Below are 23,260 nucleotides of genomic sequence, written 5' to 3'. Positions count from 1 at the left end.
CTGAACCATCAAATCCCATGGTTCTGTGATGTGTTAACTGGTTTAATCTCGCAATGGTACGCTAAGGTCGGGAGATGCTAAGTTTCTAGACAAAATCCAAGGTTACAGTGGTGATTTTGTACGTAGAGGGTAGGCGTGGAATTCAAGGCACGTCATATAAAAATAATGGAGATAACTCTGTCCATTGCTTGGATGGGAGATATTAAAGAGAGAGAAAAATTAAAGAAAACATCCCTCAAATGGTCACCAGCTATATTGGTCTGCTCCAGCTGCCATAACACAATACCACAGGCTGGGTGGTTTAACAACAGAAATTTATTTCTCACCCAGTTCTAGAGGCTGGAAGTCCAAGATCAAGATGCTGACAAGATGGATTTTATTCTGAGACCCTTCCTCTTGGCCTACAAGCGGCCACCATCTGGCTGTGTCCTCACATGGCAGAGTGTGTTTCTTCTCCTAGGATGCTAGTCCTATTGGATCAGAACTCTACCCTGACTTCACCTTATTTAACCTTATTTGTCTCTATAAAAGCCCTATCTCCAAATACAGTCATATTGGAGGTCAGGACTTCCCTATATACCTTGGGGGGGCACATAGACATCCAGTCCATCACACCAGCGGAGTGGGATTGATTTGAGAGGGAGGATGGACCCACGTACGATTTGAGGTGGAGACAGAAGCTCCAAATAAGGCTTCCCTGTAGACAACTAGAAATGTAAGAGTATAGCTTAGGTTGGAATTCAGAAAAAACAAACAAACAAAACAAACTTAAATTTTTTAGATCCCAGAGATTTTTTTTCCCTTTATTTGTAGAATTGAGATAAAAATGCCAATTCAGCCTATCTCAAAAGATAGCCAAGTGGAGCGAATGAGATACCTGAAAAAAAAATCCTTTGTAAGTTATAAGGCGAAAATGTGATATTTTCACATATAAAAGACATCTGGGAGGCGGAGGCCCAGAGGTGGGCTAGTCAAGTCTCCACGGTGGGGGAGTTCTTGCGGGAGTAGAGAGAGCACTGAGCTGAGGGCCACAGTGGGGCTCCAGTTGTGGTCCACACTCAGGTAAAGAGCTAACAGTGGATTCAGAAGGGCTGAACAACCAGGAAATGGAAAACCGCAAGCCCTCGGAACCACAGGAGACAGAGAAGTGGAGGTTTCCCTGATAAGATCTGAGGATCAAATTCTAGAGTAACTGAGAAGGAAGTCTGAGAAAGAACAGTAGAACTGCCTGTTGGACAGGAACAGATGACCTGATCCTAGTCCTGCCTGATTCAGAGGGGGCTTTCGAGAGATGGTGGGGACCGGGGACGTGGTGATGGCTGTCAATTAAAAAGAGGAAGATGAGACAGAAATGACAACAGTGAACCCAGTGGTTCGGGTGGGGGGTTAAGTGCAAGAGGACACACAAAACCAAAAATTCCAATGGGGTCACATTATTAGGTAGGAGAAGAGAAAACTGGCGTCTGGTTGACCCCCTGCTGTGTGGTGTGAGCACACTCTATCATTTACAACTCAAAACAGTCCCACAGGCCATCTTTTTTAGCCTCATTTTGAGAGTGAGGAAGGTGAGGGCCAGAGAGGAAGGGTCAAGCAGCTGGAAAGTGGTGGATTGGGAGTCAGACCAGGTCTGCTGGACTCCAGGTACAAGGTACAGGCTAGTCTTGAGGTCCAGGTGGATGAAGTTTGGAGGGGAAGGAGCAGCGAAGATCAGAAGGGACAAGAGTCACTGGAGGGGGTTTGGCTAAGAGTAACAGTCAAGGTGTCTCCAGAGGAAGGAGGACGTGCATCTTCCCTCCCTGACTCAAAATCTTCCTCCGGCACCACACCCTTCTCCACTGCTGCACCCTTATCGGTTTCCTGGCCTTGGGCTTCCCCCGACCCCTCTGGTCCCCTGAGACTCTTCCCCCTGCTGACCACCTGCTCCTTCAGCTGGTCTCTCTCCTGGCCTCCTTGACATTGCATCCTTGACTCGTGGTTTGACTCATGGTCTCTCATGGTTTGGCCAGCCTTGGTCAACCGTCCCTCCCAGGCTCCTGCTCTCTGCCCGTCTCTTCATTGTCCATGTGCCCCCCACCCCAGGCTCTTGTCTTTGACCCTCTTCTCTTCTCTGTCCTCACACCCCTGTGGGAAGTCATCCAACTTTTCTGGCTTCAGTCACCTTCAAGTGCTGATGACCCAGAAATTCATCAGGGTCCCCCCACGCCTCCCCCCAGCTCTGGACCACGAGGACACAGTTCTATTTACATGTGTCACGAAAGCCTCACATTCAAAGTGTCCCAAATTGAACTCATTCCCCCTCAACCCCCCTCCCCAACAGCATCTCTCTCTTATGTTCTTTTTTATTAGTGCAAAGCACGTTGTCCCAGAAAACACCTAGAAGACTCCCCGCCGCCACCTTGCCCTGACTGGGGCACCTTCCGTAACCGGTCCATCCGCAACTCGGGCCACCTCTCATGTTTCTCTATACCTCTCAGTCCCATCCAGCTGTGACCACTGTCTCCGCCTGAACGATCACAGGAGCGCCCCTTGCAGACTCTCGGAAGCCAGGCTCGCCCCCTTCCCGACTGTCCTCCACCTGCTGCCACCTGCTTCTAAAACACCATCTGCCTCCGCGATCCCAGGGCTCTCACCGCCCTCAGAATAGGCCTGGCGTCCCTTGTGGAGGGAGGTCGCTCTCAACCCACCGGGGGCACCTCATCCTCGTTTTCGTGCTTCACCTGGACTGTATCTCTCGCCTCCCCGAGCTTGCCCTGTGCTCTGCGTCCTGTTCTGTGCCCGAGCCCCCGGCCTCCCCACAGCCAGCCTCTCCCCCGGGTACCCCACAGCCTCCCGTGTCCCCAGGGCCGCGCCCTGTGGCATCTCGTGCCGAGGGCCCCCTCACCTTGCTCGTATCTCGAGTTGTCTGGTTCATCCCCACCCGGGGGCTCCTCTAGGTCTGAGGTTGTGTTCTCTTCCCGGGCAGGCCCGCGGGCCCTAGTTCTGTGGCTCGGGGAGGCCGGGGAGGCCGGGGAGACCGGGGAGGCCAGGGAGCCCTGAGCCAGGGAGCCGGGAGCTGGGTCCCCCGGGATCCCATAGCTTTGCATGTTTCCTCCTCTACAAAGTAGCCCCTTTGGCCTCCCTGGGGCTGCCTGGGGACTGAGTGACCCCGGGGGAGCAGGCCGGCAGGCCGGCAAAGGTGGGGAGCTGGAAGCCAGGTAAGCGGGGAGCCCCTGAGGCCAGGCAGCCAGCGGACTGAGGGGAGCTTGCTGGAAGGATTTTCCACGTGGGAGTGAGGAGCCCCAGAGACAGGGGCCCAGCGGAGGACCCGGGATGTCACCTGGTGGCAGTCTCCTGTCCCGGTGCTGGCCGCCTGGGTGCTGGGCAAAAGCCCACCATGAAATCCTTGTAAAGACGATCCAGAAGATTCCCTGATCCTGAGGGCTTTATGGCAACCCCACAGCACCTGGTGGTGTAAGGCGCATCGCTTGTCCCTCCCAGGGGCTGTCGTGTCGGGGTGTGCAGGTCCTGAGACAGGTCACGGCCCAGATCTCGGCACCCGAAGGGGAAGCACACCTGAGCGCTGATGGGATGGGGGCAGGGGCGGGGCTGGGGGGGTCCTCGGTGACGGGGGTCACTAGGCTCTGTCCAAAAATACATTGTTCTTTAAAAAAAAAAGAAAACGGGGGGGGGGGGGGGGGGGGTATCCCTGGGTGGCTCAGCAGTTTAGCGCCTGCCTTAGGCCCAGGGTGTGATCCTGGAGTCCTGGGGTCGAGTCCCACGTCAGGCTTCCTGCAGGGAGCCTGCTTCTCCCTCTGCCTGTGTCTCTGCCTCTCTCTGTGTGTCTCTCATGAATAAATAAATAAAACCTTTTAATAAAAAAAAGAAAAGAAAAGGTATTTATCTAAGTTCAGATGAAAATAATCTCTGCGATGTTCTAGACGCTTACGGCTTTGCTCTGATCATGAGAACACTCTTTTTTTTTTAAGTTGCCCTATGTTTTGTTTTTTTTGTTTTTGTTTTTTTTAAGATTTTATTTATTTATTCATGTGAGACACAGAGAAAGAGAGAGGCAGAGACACAGGCAGAGGGAGGGGCAGGGACCCAGGATCCTGACCTGAGTCGAAGGCAGCCGCTCAACTGCTGAGCCATCCAGGCGCCCCTGACCTTGAAAACATGCTACGCATCAGGGGAAGCTCTTCATCCTCATCAGGTTTTAACCGGCCTCGCAACATATTTGGTTTTCTTCATAACTGAAACGTGGAATCCACAGGAGACAAAGCCTTGATTCTTGCTTTGTGCCTGGCCCCTTTTCAGTACAGGAAGCTGTGTACGTGCTCTTTCCCCTCTTCCGCCAAGACGGTGGAAATTAGGCTGTCAATTTATTTCCTGGTTTTCCCTGAATTTACTTCTTCGTGTATTTCTCAGCTTCCTGTCACGTACTTAATTGGTCTGGCTGATTTTTAAAACCACGTATAGCAGGCGATTTCTTTTTCTTTTTCTTTCTTTCTTTTTTTAAACAGTCTGAAATGTTGAAGTGCGATGTGGTCGGACGTATTTTGTATTTTATATGGGCCGGAAAGAGCAATCAAAACGTTTTAAAGGATTTTCAAGAGAAAGTGTTGAGCTAAATGGAATTTTGAAACTGAGCTGGGCCTGCGGTTAGCCTGTGGCTGTCAGCTACATGAGGCTTCTAGGAAGGGTAGCGTGTGTTTTCTTTCTAAAGCTTTCCAGGGATTAAGGTGCTCTTGGAATCAAAGCTCCAGCTTCCTTAGGGTATTCTATCCCTGCAACTGAGGCCATTTGTCAGCCACCGACCACCCTCACACCCCTCCAGGCCCCCGCAGGGCCCAGAACCAATCCCAATCTCAGGCAGAGGAATGGAAGCAGCTCTGGAACTCAGGTCACCCTGGGGGTTGATCTGATCCTGACTTTGTGCCTTGACTCTAAATTTGGACAACTCTCTTTTTCCTAAGATTTGGTCTTCATCTCATTAAGGAAAGTGGACCCCTGTCTTAGCATCCTTGGCCTAAGTCTCTGTGCCCAAAGGCTCTCCAAGACCCAGGGCCTCCAGACTCAGGGCCTCTAGGACTCAACACCTCCAAGACCCAGGGCCTCTAAGGACTCAAAGCCTCCAGGACTCAATACTTCCAAAACCCAGGGCCTCTAGGATTCAAGGTCTCTAAAACCCAGGGCCTCCAGACTCCAGGATTCAGGTCCTTCAGGACTAAGGGCCTCCAAACTCCAGGGCCTCTAGGACTCAGGGCCTCCAACACCCAGGCCTCCAGGATTCAGGGATCTCAGGATTCAGGGGTTCCAAGATTCAGAGCCTTTATTATTCAGGGTCTCCAGGAATCACAGCCTCCCAAACCCAAAGCCTCTAGGACCCAGGGCCTCCAGACTCAGGGACTCTAAGACCCAGGACTCCCTAGGACTCAGGGACTCCAGGATTCAGGGCCTGTCTGTACTGACCCTGTCTTTCCACGGTGGCCTCACCATAAATGGTTTTGCAGCTTTCAGATGGACTTCCCCATGAGTCCTGCCTTGCTCCCCAGTTGCTCAAGGAATCCCTGCTGTAAGGTCCATTTTTTGTCCCCACTACACCCCTCTCTAGTGGAACACCTATTACCAACTTTTCTGGTGACTTCTTGTCTGTGGTTGTACCTGCTGGACTCCATGCCTACCTATGATAAGAGATTTTCCTCAGCATCTATAGCTGTTGGTGTCCCTGAAGGCTTGCCACACCCTAGGGCAGAGCACAGGCTGCTTCCCAACTTTCCCCGGCTGCCCTTCTCATCACAATGCACAAGCCCTGTTGGTCTTGAGATGGGAAAAGTGGTCTTCATGGCCAAAAAGTCTAAGGACTTGATTGCTTTTAGATCCATTTCTACTTTTTCCAGATTCTTTCCTGGCCTTAGATATGAGCTTTCCCTAAGATTCTATCAGAATCCTGGCTCTAAAGTCAGGGACCTTAAGACTACAGTAGGTTCTATATGGCCATACGGATAGGACTCCATCCAAAAAAAAAAAAGGCCATTTGTAATGAAACCCACGAGAATTCCTCTGGCTGGTCACATACCTGTCCTATTTCTCATGCCTCATCTCTTTGTCCTTCTACCCTAGCCCTGCCAACCAGTAGAAATTTTAATTCTCTATAAGATCGAGTTAACACGCTATCTCCAATTTCCTTGTTTTTCTGTATTCCCTTTCCCAAGTTAGGCCTACAGACTTTTAGCCTCTGTGTGATGATCTTTCTGAACTGTATCTGTAGCCTTGACCTGTCTCCTGAGCTCTAGAGTGTGTGCTCCTGATCCCAGCTAACGGCCTCACCATTCTCCCTATAATCCAAGCAAGAAACCCGAGACTTGCTGTGGAGACAGATCAAAAGCCACTATTCATGCAATCAGAACGAAGGCCCTATAGTCCTCTCAAAAAGGAGTGGCCCTCAGCTCTGCATTGGAGAACTCTCATCTTGTCAGTCTACTCCTAGGCCTAAAGAAATCAGTTTACACAAGTCAAACTCATAGGGAAATAATTTTTAACCCAGAATTCTGGTTATTCTGGTTTGAACACGTATAATGGGAGATCCTACTTTCCCTTTATTGTAATCTTCCAGTTCACAATTCAAAGTCCACCTTCCCAGAGAGGCCTGATGAAGCAGATGAGTTATTAGAAGCTTGCCTGGTAGGAATAGACCAAAAGAAAGTAGTGGAAATGGTCTTGAGAGATTTTCATCATAAGCATGTCAAAATAATCCAAGAGTTATCAGTATTTCTGTACAGTATGCTTTTCTAGCAAATACGAAGAGGAGTCTACTTGTTACACTTCGTATGAACATGAGAACTGAGGTCATCAACTCATCCTCATGGTCAGTGGGATGACAGATGTTGGAGCTAAGTCATTCCTGCATTCATTCATGAGGGTGGAACAGCTGGGGAGCATTTACCCACTGCCAAGGACTGTGTGAAGCATGCTTTCTCGCTCTCTTTCTCATTTAATGCTTACAACAACCCCGTGAAATCAATGTTATATAATATCCTTGTTGTGGGTTGAATTATGTCCCCCAAAATGATATGTCCAAATCCTAATCCCAGATATTTGTAAATAAGACCTTATTTGGAAACGGGATCTTTGTAGATATAATTAGTTAAGATGAGGTCATACTGGATGAAGATGGGCCCTAACCCGAATAACTTGTGTTCTTGTAAGAAGAGGAGAAGACACAGCAACACAGGATATGTAGTAGGAAGATGATGTGAAGACGCAAAAGAAAATACCTTGGCACAGTTAAGAAGTTGGAATAAGACATCCACAAGCCAAGGAATGCCAAATATCATGGGTAACCACTAGAAGCTAGAAAAGGAAGGAAGAATTCATACCTGGAGGCTTCTAAGAGAGCCTGGCCCTACTGATACCCAGATTTCAGACTTCTAACCTCCAGAACCATGAGAGAATAAATGTTTGTTGTTTAAGGCTCTAGTTCTTAACTTTGTTAAGGCAGCCCGAGGAAATGAATACAATCTCCATTTTACAAATGAAGTAATGGATGCTCAGAAATGCTAATTTATCCAAAAGTGAGTGTTTAGAACTCTCTGACTCAAACACTAGAACACTTGCTAGTCGAACTGGCCCATTAGGTGGGAGTTCTCTTTCTCTTCTATCCAAACCTTGTTCCAGAAAAATTATATAATAACATCAACATTTCCCAAGTAAGACTCTGTGGTGGAGAGTCCCTTGAAGTGGATAGATTTCTTTGGTGGAGTCAAATAGGTCCTGCAAAGCAGGCTGGAAGGTTGTGGAAGAAAATAAGGTAATGATTTCTATCCAGGTTGAATGGAAATCTCTGTTCTCACTCCCAAAGTGTTAGGTTTTGCTGATAGGGTTCTGATAGTTCTCAGAATGTGTTAATGTGCACAAAAGTTTTCAGGATCAAAAAAAAAAAAAAGGAAGGATGCTGTGTATAAATCAGCCTTTTTTTTCTTTTCTTTTCTTTTTTTTTTTTTTTTTTTTGGTTCTATCTTCTTGCAGGACCCTCAGAGAGCCTTTAACGTGCATTACGAATCTCCAAGAGAGGAACACTAGAGCTTGCAGTATTTCTCAAGCTGATTTAAACATGGAAGCCTTGTCTTTTACAGAGCATCTTATGGAATTCATATTTCATGGAAGATACTTTGGGAAGTGCTGAATTAAAGAAAAAAAGCTTTTCTTTCTTTGACATTATTTACATGTCAACCGTGTTTTCTGAGTTACAGCTTCACATAAGTGCCTGAAGGAGAATTGAAAAACATCCTTGCTGCATCAGAAATATATTTACAAACCATCTCTTTGGGTAGGTTCATTTAACTGTTTTACCATATAGATTTATTCTTTAGATCGTTATGCAGATTCTCGGGAGTCACTGTCTTCTAGCCGAAGGCCATTGAGAATATACCAGTAGTTGAACAAAGTTGGGTCTGTTGACTTGTCATGTCAAGGGGGAATGCGCACGAAGGGAAAATGGGACATCTCAGAAAGAGGATGCTTGCATTAGATGATTTGGGGGTAAGAATCAAGGAAGCAGGACTTCACAGGAACAAAAATGGTTATTAGTTCTTATAGCAGACCCTGAAAAACAAGGACCCACTTTATCATACTCAGATAATGGAAACATGTCCCCCAAATCCTCCTGTCCTTTCTAAACATCCAGGAAGCTTCCCTTCACCCATACCTCCAGTCAGAGGCTGTTATGTAATATTTATTCAGGTGCAGTAATAAGTGTTTACTTTAGTATAAAATTTTCTAAACCTGGGCTCTGTCAAAGATAAACACAGCCAGGCACTAGTTAAAGGAAGGACAGATTTTAATGAGTAATATACTGTTGCAGTAAAGAGTCCGGCATGAACTGAACTCAACTTCAATTTTTACAGAGGTGAGTGCATATTTTTAAGGAAGAAGGAAGGAATGGGTGGGGTGGGTGGGTAAACAGGAGCTCAGCAGTGTCAGGGAAGTGAAAAATGATAAAAAATGAAAAGGGAGGTTGGCCCATGTGAATTGTGCAGTTTGCTGACACTTTTAAAGCTTAGGATCTTACCCTTCCAGAGAGGCTGGGAGACAGGAGCCCTACCCTTAGGTGTTGGCTAGAACAAACAGTAAATTCTTCCAGTAGCCTCGAGTTGTTTCAGGCTCTATAAGAAGAGGAGGTTATGGCATCCTACAGATGTGGCCCTGAGCTGTTAAATAACTGTTAGTCCTTTATTCAAGTCTTTATAGGCCAACGTGGAAGCCTAGTCAAGAAGAGGACTCAGAGGAGCCTGCCTAGAGTTTGATCAAGGAGAGAGTCTTGTCAGCTTCCAGAACAGAAGCTGTACACCTTAAATAAGTGAGACTCTTATGAGGGCCGGAGACAAGTTATGAGTGATATTTTCCAGTTGCATTATTCCCACTCTGGTAGTTGTTGCTTGCACAGTGTGCGTGCCAGAGGGTCGGTTATCTCTCCTGAGAGTTCTTTCAATCAGCCTGTGCCTGACTCTTTCAGATGTCTCTGTCTGTATTCTTTTTTAGGGAAACATGATTCCTGTGGGAGTGATAATTTTAAACATCTGACATCCTCTAATGATGGTCTTGTTGAATACACAGGATACGTTAGTGTGTGGCAGGTGGATGTAGGCCCGATGTCCACAAAAGAAGTAGACTAGTGGTACTTGGAATTCAAGAATCATTTATCACAACAGGAATGAGCTTTTTTCTTTATTTGAGCATCTGTGGTGGAGAGTCCCTTGAAGTGGATAGATTTCTTTGGTGGAGTCAAATAGGTCCTGCAAAGCAGGCTGGAAGGTTGTGGAAGAAAATAAGGTAATGATTTCTATCCAGGTTGAATGGAAATCTCTGTTCTCACTCCCAAAGTGTTAGGTTTTGCTGATAGGGTTGTAAGGACTTCAACAGAAGCATTCTGTTGACAGGGGGCAATGTACAATTTTTATAAGACTGAAATTGGAGTTAATTATGTGAGGGAAACTTAAATATCAGAAGGGATATATAGGAGAACATTTACATCTTGAAGTGATTTTTTATTTATTTGTTTTTTGGTGTGCTTGTTTTTAGCTACTGAATTTTGTCAGTGAGCAGTTAAATTCAGGAAAGTAGCTATGATCTAAGGAAAAAACAACCCAGAGGGGAGCCTGGGTGGCTCAGTCAGTTAAGTATCTGACTTGATCTCAGCTCAGATCTTGGTCTCAGTGTTGTGAGTTCCAGACCCACACTGGGCTCCATGCTGGGTGTGGAGCCTACTTAAAAAAAAAAAAAAGAAAAGAAAAAAGAAAAGAAAAGAAAAGAAAAGAAAAGAAAAGAAAAGAAAAGAAAAGAAAAGAAAAAAACAACCCAGAGAATTTTGTTTTCTTTTAAGTGGCAGAGACAGTAATGGGTCACAGGATGAAGATAAGAGAGATCATATCAGCTAATAGGGTAAAATTACGGTAATGAACAAAATGAGTAGTAAAGGGAAAGAAGAGAGTGCTAAAGAATCAGAAAACTAATTTTGTTCTGTCTTGTGTGAAAGCTGTCTGCTTCGGGAGTCAATAATCTGGCCTTCTGGGGATCCTGGGTGGCACAGCGGTTTAGCGCCTGCCTTTGGACCAGGGCGCGATCCTGGAGACCCAGGATCGAATCCCACGTCAGGCTCCCGGCATGGAGCCTGCTTCTCCCTCTGCCTATGTCTCTGCCCCTCTCTCTCTGTGTGTGTGTGTGACTATCATAAATAAATAAAAAATTAAAAAAAAAATAATCTGGCCTTCTGTAAATCCACAGCTTCTGGAGAATTTCTAAAAATCTTCAGTTTGAAGTCTTTCAAGAAATGGGCTTCCAGTAGCTGGGAGGGAGTTCATGTGTTTTTTTTGTTGGGAGACATGAGTCCAAAAATTAAAGTATTGGAGTGTTCATGCACTGTCAGTTGTTAAAGACAGCAATAAGGTCCTCTCCGCCTAGGGTCAAGAGATGTTTTTTCCTGACGTCTTTTCCAGAAGACCACACAAAGTCTGCTTTGGAGAATATTTTGGAAATACGACTTTCCTGTAGTCATCACATTAGATCACAATAAGATAGGATCAGGGATTGGAGGTAATTCCCAAAGGCACAAGGCAGCTTGTTACGTACTCAGGAGGAGATGATTTGTGGGTTCTAGGGGGGGGATTGATCTCATTGCCTGAAATCAAGGCCAATGGAAATACTTCAATCCTTAGAAGTTTGAGGGTTTTAGGGTTCCATTAGTTCTTGTTACTTTCCCTGTTGTTTGTGGATAAGGACAGTGATGTTTCTAAATAAAAGGTAAAGCTTTACAGTTCTTTGATGACCGAATCAGTGAAATGTGTGTCTCTTACGGAAGAGAAAAGTGGGGATTTCCAAATTAAGCAATTTTTCCCCCTGCCGTACGGCCAGGGCTCTGTAGCAAAGAAAAGCCTTAAAACACTCCGAGTAGAAACAATGACCAGAACACATTCATAGACCTGGAGATCTTCAAAGGAGCCTTGGGGTTGTGGTTGTCCATGTTCTGCCCTTACAGATTGCTAGAATCGTGCTGATGGCAGGTAGGGCAAGCGTGGGAACAGCCTTAGCAATAGCCTTCAAATGACCATTCCAGTGTTGTTTTAATACCATTGCCAGTTTATCTCTGCTACTGTAGGTAGTATCATGAAGGAGCCTGGCTAAACTCTACTTTTATTACGGCCGTTTCTTTGGGTAACAGCAAAATGTCTCAGGGTTCTTTGATTCATTATTTACTTTATAGAGAGTCTTACAGTGTCAGGCAATCTCTATTTCTAAGGTATTTTGAATTCAGGGATGAATCCAAAATCATATTCCACGTACAAATATTTGTTCTTTCATCCTTTTGTCAGCAAGTCCGGGGAAAGGCAATTAACTTTGTCGTCTGAATTAATTTTATTTATTTATATAGAGTAAAGGTTATATTTCAAGGGTAAATTCAAGTCAGCGATAGCATAGTCTGCTTGGCGATTTTAGGTTTTTCTAAGTATGAACCAACCAACCAAGAGAATTAAATCAGGGATATCCAAAGGAGAATCTAGAAGGCCCGTGCAAGGTATGGACACCTCTGTCACTAAGATAACCAATCATGGCCTTCTTTTTCTTTTTCTTTCTTTCTTTCTTTCTTTCTTTCTTTCTTTCTTTCTTTCTTTCTTTCTTTCTTTCTTCTTTCTTTCTTTCCTTTCTTTCTTTCTTTCTTTCTTTCTTTCTTTCTTTCTTTCTTTCTTCTTTCTTTCTTTCTTTCTTTCTTTCTTTCTTTCTTTCTTTCTTTCTTTCTTCTTTCTTTTTTATTTTTTGACAGATGAGGAAAGGAGGTAGCTTGGTTTAATGTTACAGCAAAGGATGTTTTAAGGGAAACCAACAAAATTGTATAGGAGCTTATGTGATTGGCTGAAAAGTCCCAAGTCATTTCTATCAATAGGAAAGTCTGTACAATAGGAAAACTATTTATTTTAAGTAGTCCCTCCACCCAACGTGGGGCTTGAACTCAGGAGTTCAGGGGTCCCATGCCCCGCCTACTGAGCCAGCCAGGTGCCTCCAACAGGGAGACTATTTAGTGGAGAACATAGAACTACGTTGACTAAGTTGACTTAAGGCTTCTGTCAGCCTTGCTCAGAGCTGTTATCGCTCTAAACAAGACCGTTATACTGTGGCTACCAGGTCTACTGAAAGAGTGAAATCAGAAGTTGGTCTCTGATGATTCCCATGTAACTGAGTCAGAAAGTCTAGTGCTTGTTCAGTTGTCATGACCACACCAGAGAAAGGGTTTGTAAACCTAGAACCCTGCGGGAAAGAAATCTTTTTATTCCTATCAGTTACAGGAATCTTTGCATTTAAACATGAACATGCTTCTTTTAAACCTAAAAAGTATCAAATCCTTTCAAATCCTTGAAAGATATTTATATTAGTACATTTTACCTAAGTATAATCAACTTTGGGGGACTAATTTATCAGCTTTTTTACTACTTGTTCGGTAAACAAAAACACCCTCATACTGGTTTTAGATTCATTAAAATTCAAAGGATTTTTAGAAATCTAATTATTCCCATTTTTCCTTCCTTTCGTAGGATGAAGGAACAAAGCTTGTGTTACCCCTTGTCCATTGTAGTAAAACCCCAAGATGGTTTAGGCACAAAAGATGTATTGATAACCTTATATTTAATTTGGGGACCTGAATTTGGGGAGGAAAGAATCAGGAATAGTTGTTTAAGGAGACAAGATATAACTCATAAGTATCTAGAATCAAGAAATAATTATAGGCAACATTGTAAAAGCACTCAGCAATTAACAAAGATTATTAGAAACTTTATTTTGAATGCAAGGAAGCTTTTAAAAAAGGATTTGAAAGTATGTCAAAAGCACTGAAATTAAACAGAATATGCTTTTTTTAAATTTATTTTTTATTGGTGTTCAATTTGAACAGAATATTCTATTGACAAAAAGATATCTTTACTCCTGAGTAAAAAAATAACCTAATTATTTTATGTTAAAAGGACTCTAATTCTAATTTTACTCTTTTTGTACGTTATTCATGTTTAATAATCTATAGTAAAATATTTAGTAATATGCCCTCAGATATATGCATTTAGACATTCACTAATATATAAATAAACTAAAAAGTAATGAATTTAAAGTACTGAACTATAGTTTTAAAATTAAATCTAGTAAATAAAATAATGTGTGTATTAAATTATTCTCTGAATAAATGAGAAAATCATGTTCATTATCTTGTATGCATATTTGTATTTCTCTGTATTAACTGTCTATATTAATTATCATCTTTGACCAAAATAATCACCCTTCCTTTTCATCAAGCATAAGAGCAGTTAGAGGTAAGAAAATAAAGAAGAATTTAGATATTTATCTGTCTACTAGTATTTGTCATACACTGTAAATAATTTTAAAGTATAATATAATTAAAAAATATAATTCAAAAGCATATTGTATTCATCTATTACCCTTGTAAAAAATAAAGTAAAAAATTGTATTCATTCAATTCCTTATATTGAATAACCACTGTTCTGTATCTCTTCCTTATTCAGAAATCATTTAAGCATCCAAAGATTATTAACTATTTGTCTAAGGTCTTTAAGTTAGTTAAGAATTAGGAAATTTAAATTTTAGTTAAAACATTAAATTCTTATGATTTGTCCCAAGTAAGAATGTCATAAAATTAAACTTTTAAAAAGGCATTCATTGTTATCACTTATTTTAGTTAAATGCAATTTTATATGTATATTTTAAAACTTCAAACAAGTAATGGAGTAGTGGAATATTGTTTAAATTGTAAACCCCCCCAAAAAATATTTGTAAAACCCATGCAGGAAATTCAGTTTAATCAAATGAAATTTAACCCCTGCCTTGTTCATCAAAATATTATGCTGACATTAAATTTATTAAATTATTAATTTATTAAATTAATTTTTGGAGACTCTGAATCATGCCAAAAATGGTATCTTCTTTTAACTTGAAAACAATGCCCTTTCTTTTTTCTTACAACAGTAATAATAAAAGCTATTACGTAAATCCACAAAATGAAATACATCTTAATAACTCTGTCTTCCTTTATTTCAGACATTTGCCTGTTTATCTGGACTGTACATTCCTAGAATGCGCACATAAAAAGTGAAGGACTCTTTTGAGCAGGTAATCATTCATTTTCCAAGAGAGGGAAAAAGAAAGAGGGATTGAGAGAAGAAAAAAAAGAAGGAGGAAACTGCTTTAGATGAATATAACTTCAACACTAAGAAAGGACAATTATATTCCCTCCGAAAAGAAAAGGAAGAAAAATATTTATATCTAGAAAAACATTTTGAACATGTACCTGAAAAACATTTATATCTAGAAAAACAGATTTTGAATATATACCTGAAAAGGATTGACCTTAAAATTGGTTTAAGGCCTTGTCAATTTTGTCAATACCTGATAAAAGAGCTAGCACTTTTTAATCCCCAAAGAATGGAAGGAAAGGAGGGGGTATCACCAACATTCAACAAAAAGAATATTTTAGACAATGTCCTCTTGACGGTTTCCTCACTGTTTCTCCTAGAGCGCCTCTCAAGCAAACAACCTTGTTCATGTCACAAGTTCCCCAAAGTGGCCACTGCAATTCCACATGGTCCCTGGTGAAATTGTGCCAGTGGCATAGGCGCTCTACAGTGAGGAAAGCTGAAAGACACCTCGTGGCCCTGGGAGAGGTACAGTTCGAAGCTGGATGGACCCCACGAGTGCTGGGGTGCTGTAAGGACGGAGCTTATTTGCTCTTCCATCTGTGAAATTTGGGCAAAGGTCACCTGCCTCAAATTAGGTTTGAAAAAACTAAACAAAGCAGACCTCGGAATCACAAAAATATGACAGAGGAAGTCATTCCAATATTTGAAATGATGACTTTACACAAAGTTTATCCAGAGTTTGTCTAAAGAATGCCAGTCCTTCTGAACACTCAGTCCCTGGGGCGGTTGGAGGACAGACTTACCGGCCTCCCCTTGTCTTTTCCTTACGGACTTTTCCTCCTAAAGAAAAACAACACTCAAGACAATAGGTGATAGAATGGGTGTTAGAAAGTTAGGAAGCAATGGTTACTATTTACCAGATTTACAAGTCTGACCGGTAACTAGAATGTCTTGATGTTGTCATTATTTTTTATTTTAGCCATTCTAGTAGGCGTGTAAATATATCCCACTGTAGTTATAGTTTGCATTTCCTTGGTGGCTGGTGCTATTGAACAATTTTGTATGTGCTTGTATTTTACCCACACGCCTGAAATATCTCTTCGTGTCTTTTGCCTATTTCCTAATTGGATTGTTTGGTTTTGTTTGGTTGGGTTTTATTTATTTATTTTTACTGCTGAGTTTCGAGAGTTCTTTATGTATTCTAGACACTAGTCTTTTGTCAAATCTGTGGTTTGCAAATATTTTCTCCCAGCCCATATTTTGTCTTTTCATCCTCTCAACAGAACCTCTTGCAGAGGAAAAGTTGTTTTACCTTGATGAAGTCCAATTTATCAATTTTTCATTTCATGGATCATGTTTTTGATGTCAAGTCCAAGAACTCTCTGCCTAGTCTTAAATCCCAGAGACTTTCTCCTGGGTTTTTATTTTCCTAAAAACGTTATAGTTTTACATTTAGTCTATGATCCATTTTAGTTAATTTTTGTGAAAGGTAAGTCAGTTGGTCCCATTGGTTGATGTTGTACTTGAGTTTATCCAATTCTTGCGGAGTTTTTGTCTATTTGTTCTATCAGTTATTGAGACAGGATTTTGAAATTACTGACTGTAACCATGGACTTGTATATTTCTCCTCTTGATTCTATCAGTTTTTCCTTCATATAGTTTGCAACTCGGTTGTTTGGGGCATACGCATTTAGAACTGGTGTGTCTTTTTGATAGATAGACTCTTTTATCATTATATAATGTCCCTCTCTCATATTGTTTTTTGTTCTGAAGTTTACTTTATCTGATATTGAGAGCTACTCCTGATTTTCTTTGATTTACATTTCCATGACATAAATATTTTTCATCCTCTTGCTTTCAACCTGCCAGTACTGTTATTTGAAGTGAATTTCTTATATACAGCATATTATATATATATATGTATATATATATATATATATATATATATATATATATATATATATATAATTCCAGTCTGCCAATCTGTATTTTAATTGGTATATTTAGACTATTTATATTTAATGTAATTATTGGTTTGTTAGGGATAAGCCTGCTATTTGATTGTATTTTTCTGCTTGTATTGTCTATTTTCTTTCTCTTATCTTTCTGTTGGTTATTCAACCACTTTTCAGAATTCCATTTTGATTTGGCTCTAGTGTTTTTGAGCATATCTCTTTGTATAGCTTTTTAATGGCTGCTCTAGGTGTTACATTACACATACATCATTTACCACAGTCTATTGGCATCATCATTTTACCAACTCAAGTGAAGTTGTGGAAACCTTACCTCCTTTGTGTCCCTTTACCCTCCCCCATTTACAATAAAATTATCTTTAAAAATTCCCCTGCATCATATTGAATCACATCAGACAAGGTTAGAGTTTTTGTTTCAATAATCAGATGTAACTTAGACTCAAAAAGAGAAGACAATCCTATTGTACTTAACCCATATTTTTGCTTTTCATTTTCTGCCTCTTTTCTAATGTTCCTAGGGTCCTTCTTTTATTGATTCCTTTCTGTTTAGAGGCCTTCTTTTAGCCATTCATTTAGGGTAGGTCTGCAGACAATAAATTCTCTTAGTTCTCCATCATCTGAGAACGTCTTGACTTCTCCTTCATATTTGAAAAGTATTTTTGCTGGATATAGAAATTTGGGTTGGTAGACTTTTGTTTTAGCACTTAAAAATGTTGTGCTTTTGTCTTCTTCCAAATATTCTGATGAGACATCTGTTGTCTGGTAGGTGTAGACTGTAGTATTAACACAAGCACTGGACCAAATGTCTCCCAAGTTTGAGGCTTCGGTTTCAATGAAATAAATCAATGTTTATTTTGCATTCTAGAAATTTATCATGAAATATAATGGAGGATATAGTAAAAACTTTGCTAATATTTTTGGACTCAAGTTGCAAAGATAAGCCAGTATTTCTCCCTGTTTCATTAAAACCTGGAAAGATGTAAGTAGTGAGTGAGGAGTAACTTTTTGTGTCTGTTTCTTTTTAATCCAGCATAGAGAAGAAACTTCTGTCCTTGCCTCGGTTCACCTCCATGCCAGAAATGGAACCCAATGGCACCTTTGATAGTAGCAACAGCAATGGGAGCTGCACAATTGAAAACTTCAAAAAGGATTTTTACCCCATTGTGTACCTGGTAATATTTGTCTGGGGAATCTTGGGAAATGGCTTTTCCATATATGTTTTCCTGCAATCTTATAAGAAGTCCACTTCTGTGAATGTTTTCATGCTAAACCTGGCCATTTCAGATTTCTTGTTCACAAGTACACTACCCTTCAGAGCTGACTATTACATCAGAAGCTCCAATTGGATATTTGGGGACTTGGCCTGCAGGATTATGTCTTATTCTATGTATGTCAACATGTACAGCAGCATTTATTTCCTGACTGTGCTGAGCATTGTGCGTTTCCTGGCAACTGTTCACCCCTTCCGGCTTCTCCATGTCACCAGCATCAAGAGTGCCTGGATTCTGTGTGGGATCATATGGATCCTTATCATGGCTTCCTCAGTAATGCTTCTGAAAAATGGCTCTGAGCAGAAGGGCAGTGCCGTATTATGCTTAGAGCTGAATATCAATAAAATTGTTAAACTGAAGACCATGAACTACATTGCCTTGGTGATGGGCTTCCTGCTGCCATTCTGCATGCTCAGCATTTGTTACCTGCTGATCATTCGAGCCCTGTTAAAAGTAGAGGTCCCAGAATCAGGGCTGCGTGTTTCTCACAAGAAGGCACTTATCACCGTCATCATTGCCTTGATCATCTTCCTCTTGTGTTTCCTGCCCTATCACATACTGAGAACTCTCCACTTGATGGAGTGGAAAGTGAATACATGCAAAGAGGACCTGCATAAAGCTGTAGTCGTCACACTGGCCTTGGCAGCAGCCAATACCTGCCTCAATCCTTTGCTCTATTACTTTGCTGGGGAAAATTTTAAGGACAGACTGAGGTTGATACTCAGAAAAGGGAAGGCACAGAAGACAAAGTACAGCCTTCCTGTCTGCATGTGGTTGAAGAGGGAAACACAAATTTAAGGGGTTGCCAGGTAGAACCTGTTCTTGCATCCTTGTGCCCACCTTCATTCATCACATAGTCTCCAAATGACCATGGATTTAACTGTTTCCAACAAAGGTCCACTCCTAACATTTAACTGACCATGACTTTTGTTGATAAGTCCTACTTCAAACATTGCATTAGATGTGTTTTCAGTGATTGACTCAAAAAGAGAAATATAGCAGACAAAATCTCTACTAGTCTTGCAACCTCACATGTCAGACTGGGAAAAGATGCTCAGCACATTGTGTGCTCCTTTTCATCAGTTTCTGTACCAGATCTTGGTCCCATCAGGTATTCTAAAGTAACTTTAAGATAAACTCAACTTCCCCAGCTTCTCCAGCTCCTCTTCTAACTGGCTAAGCTGCATAGCCAGTTAACAAAGCTAATGGAGGTTCCAGAGCAGACCAGAAAAAAACATCCTAAGAATTCACTGAAAAGACTTTGTGAGGAAGGCTGCCCTTTGTCAAAGCAGAGTCAAGGTCCCAAACAAGAACAGTGAGAGAAAAGGGGAGAGAAGGACTGGGGCAAGACAGAGCTGGTAAAAAGTAGGGAGAAAGAGAAATTTCATGTTGCACTGGGAGAGAGGCTCTAGCACACTGCAGGCAAGAAGATTCCCTTCGCCTCTCTCTTGCTGGGGGCTAGAAGGAATAGGAAGAGTGGGAGGAAGAACCAGGGCCTTGTCTAGGGAGTGGAGGGATTACGTGTCAAGTGGTAGAAAGGAGAGGGTCAATTTTACTCTTGTGATTTGTGTTGGGACTGACTTCACTGAAGGTCTCAATCGTGCATGCTAATCTATTGGGATGGGAGCCAGAACAGAGGAGGTTGCTCTAAGTGTTTGGTTGGGCACTGAGAGAGAGGGTGGGGTAGAGGACAAGTTGCAAAGGTGGTTGTACCCCTGCAATTCTACTAATATTTTGGTGGCACGTGAATAGGGTGGCTTTCCTTTTGAGGGAGTATAGAAAAGAACTGGATAGTGGGAAGGGGTCCTTTCCATCCACTGAAGCAGAGCTAGTGAGACTACCAACTACTACCTCCCTGGCCACTGTACCACCAACAATTGCATGGCCTCTCCATGCTGGGCAGACTGTGCCAGACACTTCATATTCAGTAACTCCATTTAACCCTTACACTGAAGCCTTGTGTTTCTACTTTACCGATGAAGAAACCGAAGCTTGGAGAAATTAAGAAACTTGTTCAAGTTCACACAGGTGGTAGGAGTTTAAAAGATATCTGTGGAGAAAGGTTAGCTGGGTGCTGACTCCACTGCTCCCCCTACGAACCTTCTGGGAGATTGGCTGAAACTTTGAATAAAAGTTCCCTTTCCCCATCAGGCACCTTCCCCTCCTCATTTTCTCTCTGGAGTCATTGACCTCAGGCAGAGTGGGGTGTGGGAGGGAGGTGGTGTTCTCAAGCTAGGGAGAAAGGGAACATCCTTATAGTAAACAAGAGCCCCAGGACGCTTCCCTTACTCAGATGTCAGAATGCTGTCAGACTCATATCTTGTCAAAACAGGAGCCTGCAGGATCCTCCTGTGGGGAAACAACCCAATCCAAGGGAAAGACTAACAGATACAGACTGTTGAGGATTTCCCAACACAAAAGCTGGCACCTGCCCTATTATCTACCTGGCAGAGAAGTCCATACCGCAACCAATCCCTTCTATTCAGAGAGCATCTAGTCAGCCTGTTAGAGCCTCACTCTTAATTATGCACAATGACCACTCCACTTTGGGGGCAGTGGAGGGTGGGGTGGGGTGGACAAAGGCCACAACATACCTACAAAATACCTACAAATAAATGACAGGGTTGATAGAGACGTTTTCAGGAAGAAAGGTGTAAACGCTTTTATTACCCTTGCACTTTTTATTGGAAACCAACTGGAGGATGTGCTCCTCCAAAATAAGTGATTAAGCCAAGATAGAGAAAAACATGACATCTAGGAAACAAGGAATCCAACACAGGAGAAAAGTGAACAACATAGGATGTTGGTGGTAGCAGAAAAACAAGAAACTAATTGATTTGCCACATTAGAGGGATTTATATGTTTTTTTGAAGCACTTGGGATTAACTAGTGAAAATACATAGAAAAATAAACAAAGGAAAAGACACAGCGTTCATTGAATGCTCATAAAAAGAAACTATTGTTTAAGAACAAAAATGTAATCGTAGTACACTACATGGCTCACCTGTGAATAATGTGGAATAACGTAAAAACAAAATACTGTGATATAATTTCTATTAGGAAATGAGAGGATATGTATGTGGGGGAGGGGTGTAAGTCATCTAGGTCTCCATCTTCCATCACAGAAAATGCATAACAACTAAAGCTAGAGAATGATAAAAGCTATATCAAAATGTTGTTTAGCAACAGGAGCTACCATCCAGAAGACACGGTGAAAAGGATGGACAGGGATGGCCTCTGGAAAGTTTGGGGTGGGACAATAAGGTGGAGATTTCTCTTCTCCTTTTAAGGACTTTTCAGCCATCTAACTGGTAAATATGTATTGCTGAAATAAAAATTAAGTTTAAATTAAATTTTAAAAATGGCATCAATTCTGTGGGTTTTGTTTGTTTGTTTGTTTGTTTTAAGAAACGAGACAGAAAAGAAAGGCCACCATTAATGGGCACTGAACATTGGCAGGAGGAATGAAAGCAGGAAATGGCTAGACTTTGGGCCACTGAGGGAGGCCCACCCAGTCCTTCTGTGAGAGGGGAGGTCCTCTTGGGATGTTGGGAGTCACTTCCTGGGATCAGAGATGATTTAGTATATCAGGATATATTTTAGTCACGAGCAGCAGAAAACCCAACTCGGCTTAAACGATCATTATCTCACATAACTGTAACATCCAGAGAGAAGTAAGGCTTCAGACCCCATTCAGCTGGGGCTCCTGTGAGTCTTCTCTAGGTATTGGCTGGTCTGATGGCTGAATCCCCGCATGGGAACAAGCCGATTGCAAGCAGCCTGAGGCTACATGCTTCCTTCCTTACACCCAGGAGAAGAAACAGGGTATCTCCTCAAAGCATTTAACGAAGATCATTGGGCTGCCTTTTGGCTAGACCTACTCAGATTACACACACCGGCTCCTAAACTAGACCAAGTAAGGGATTACTTCGATGGAGCAAGGATGGTCAGAGTCTACACCTGCAGTAGGGTTAAACCTACTGTCATCTCAGCTGCGAGAAGGGTGAAATGGGACTTGCAGAGGCCCCATATCTTGCACTCAAGTGAGATGGAGAAGAACTGCCAGCCAGCCAGGCATCCAAACCGATCATGGCTGGTATCTATGCAGCAGCCTTAGCGGCTCAGGAGTGTGAGAGAATGATGTGTTAGAAGGAGGGTGAAAGCTAAAGTATGAGTTTGTATTGTAAAGTCATAGGGATTTTCCAAGGGTGATTAGAAATCTCAACAACTCTCCAAGGGCAAGATAGCCCAGATAAAGGTGCGAGCAACCAAGATCCACGGGCTGAACAGTAATGCAGCGATTGTGGGTTATGGTGTCTTTAAACCTATGGTGCGTGTGTGTGTGTGAGTGAGAGAGACAGCATGCTTAATGACTTACTTTTTCTTTTTCCAAGACTTTCCCTTTCTCTAGTCAGAGTGAAACATCTCATCTGGTAAAGAATGTTGTCCTTGAGGAAGAAAACAAAATGGAGCCCCCTATTTACCGAAGTGAAAGCCAAGAGTGTCCCGAAGTTTTAGTTACAGTTCTTTTTGTTTGAGAGACTAGTAGCCCCTCGAACACGTACATAAATTGTTCAACTGGGACAAAGGGTTTTTGTTGTGTCAGCTTTAGTGGAATTATGGTACGACAACCATGCCTCTTCAGTGGGGACCTAAGAAGCAATGCTGGTAAATTTTGTAACTATTTTGAAAGACCAATTCTCTGTTTTGAATTTAATTAAGATGACCCACAATTTATTCTGAGGCAAAGATGATGTCAAACAGGCCCAAAACAGGTGTAGGAGGGGAGACTGACAAGGGAGATGGCTTTCTTCCTGGAAAAGGGCTTGAAAATAGAGACCTTGTTAGGGAAGGATGGGGTTTAGGTGGGAGATATGGTGATAAGAGATCCTTCCTCTGAGACATTTTGTCCCCAAGTAGATAGAGGCAGCTACTCAAAGCTAATAAAGGCCACAAGGAGAATTTTAACAATAGAGAACTTGTTAAAAAGCTAGTGCGTATTTGAAAGCTCTAATAAGCACAGAATAGGGCACTGACATAAGAACCCACAGAAAGTTCAAAGATACACAGCTGGGAATGGAGGCTAATTTACATGGCGAGTTGGAAAGGTCTCAGAAGGGTTGTTAGCTGCATGAATATGCCCAGGAAGCTAAATTCTAAGCTCAGGGACTCCTGGCCCCTCTCCTGCTTCCTGGTCCCCAAAGATCTTTGTGTTCCAAGTGTGGTGTGGTTATCAGTAGGGTATTGGTTAAGTTTTGAGGCAGTTAAAAGAGTTAAAAATCATACACGGATTTTCAGCTGTGCAAGAGGTCAGCACCCCCAATACACTGTTCAAGGGTCAACTGAATTTAGT

The 23,260-nt window shown here is 42.3% G+C and overlaps 1 protein-coding gene across 6 annotated transcripts in view; it reads left to right on the top strand.

Moving 5' to 3' along the window:
• Window positions 1-21,278, top strand: part of CYSLTR2 (cysteinyl leukotriene receptor 2) — a 47,617-nt gene extending 26,339 nt beyond the window's left edge. For 3 of the 6 annotated variants that reach the window (XM_038569493.1, XM_038569492.1, XM_038569490.1), the window contains 3 exons: window positions 8,005-8,305; window positions 14,566-14,637; window positions 17,667-21,278. In XM_038569493.1, coding sequence (XP_038425421.1) covers window positions 17,707-18,705 — 999 coding nt within the window. In that variant the 5' untranslated portion in view covers window positions 8,005-8,305; window positions 14,566-14,637; window positions 17,667-17,706 and the 3' untranslated portion in view covers window positions 18,706-21,278. Of the gene's footprint in view, window positions 1-8,004; window positions 8,306-8,764; window positions 8,885-14,565; window positions 14,638-17,666 lie in introns of those variants that run through there. The other 3 variants (XM_038569491.1, XM_038569495.1, XM_038569494.1) reach the window with 3 other exon arrangements.
• Window positions 21,279-23,260: the final 1,982 nt, after the last annotated feature.

This window comes from Canis lupus, chromosome 22, assembly GCF_011100685.1.
Source record: "Canis lupus familiaris isolate Mischka breed German Shepherd chromosome 22, alternate assembly UU_Cfam_GSD_1.0, whole genome shotgun sequence".
Classification (NCBI taxonomy): Eukaryota; Metazoa; Chordata; class Mammalia; order Carnivora; family Canidae; genus Canis; species Canis lupus.
This window is presented reverse-complemented; position numbering and strand designations above follow the sequence as displayed.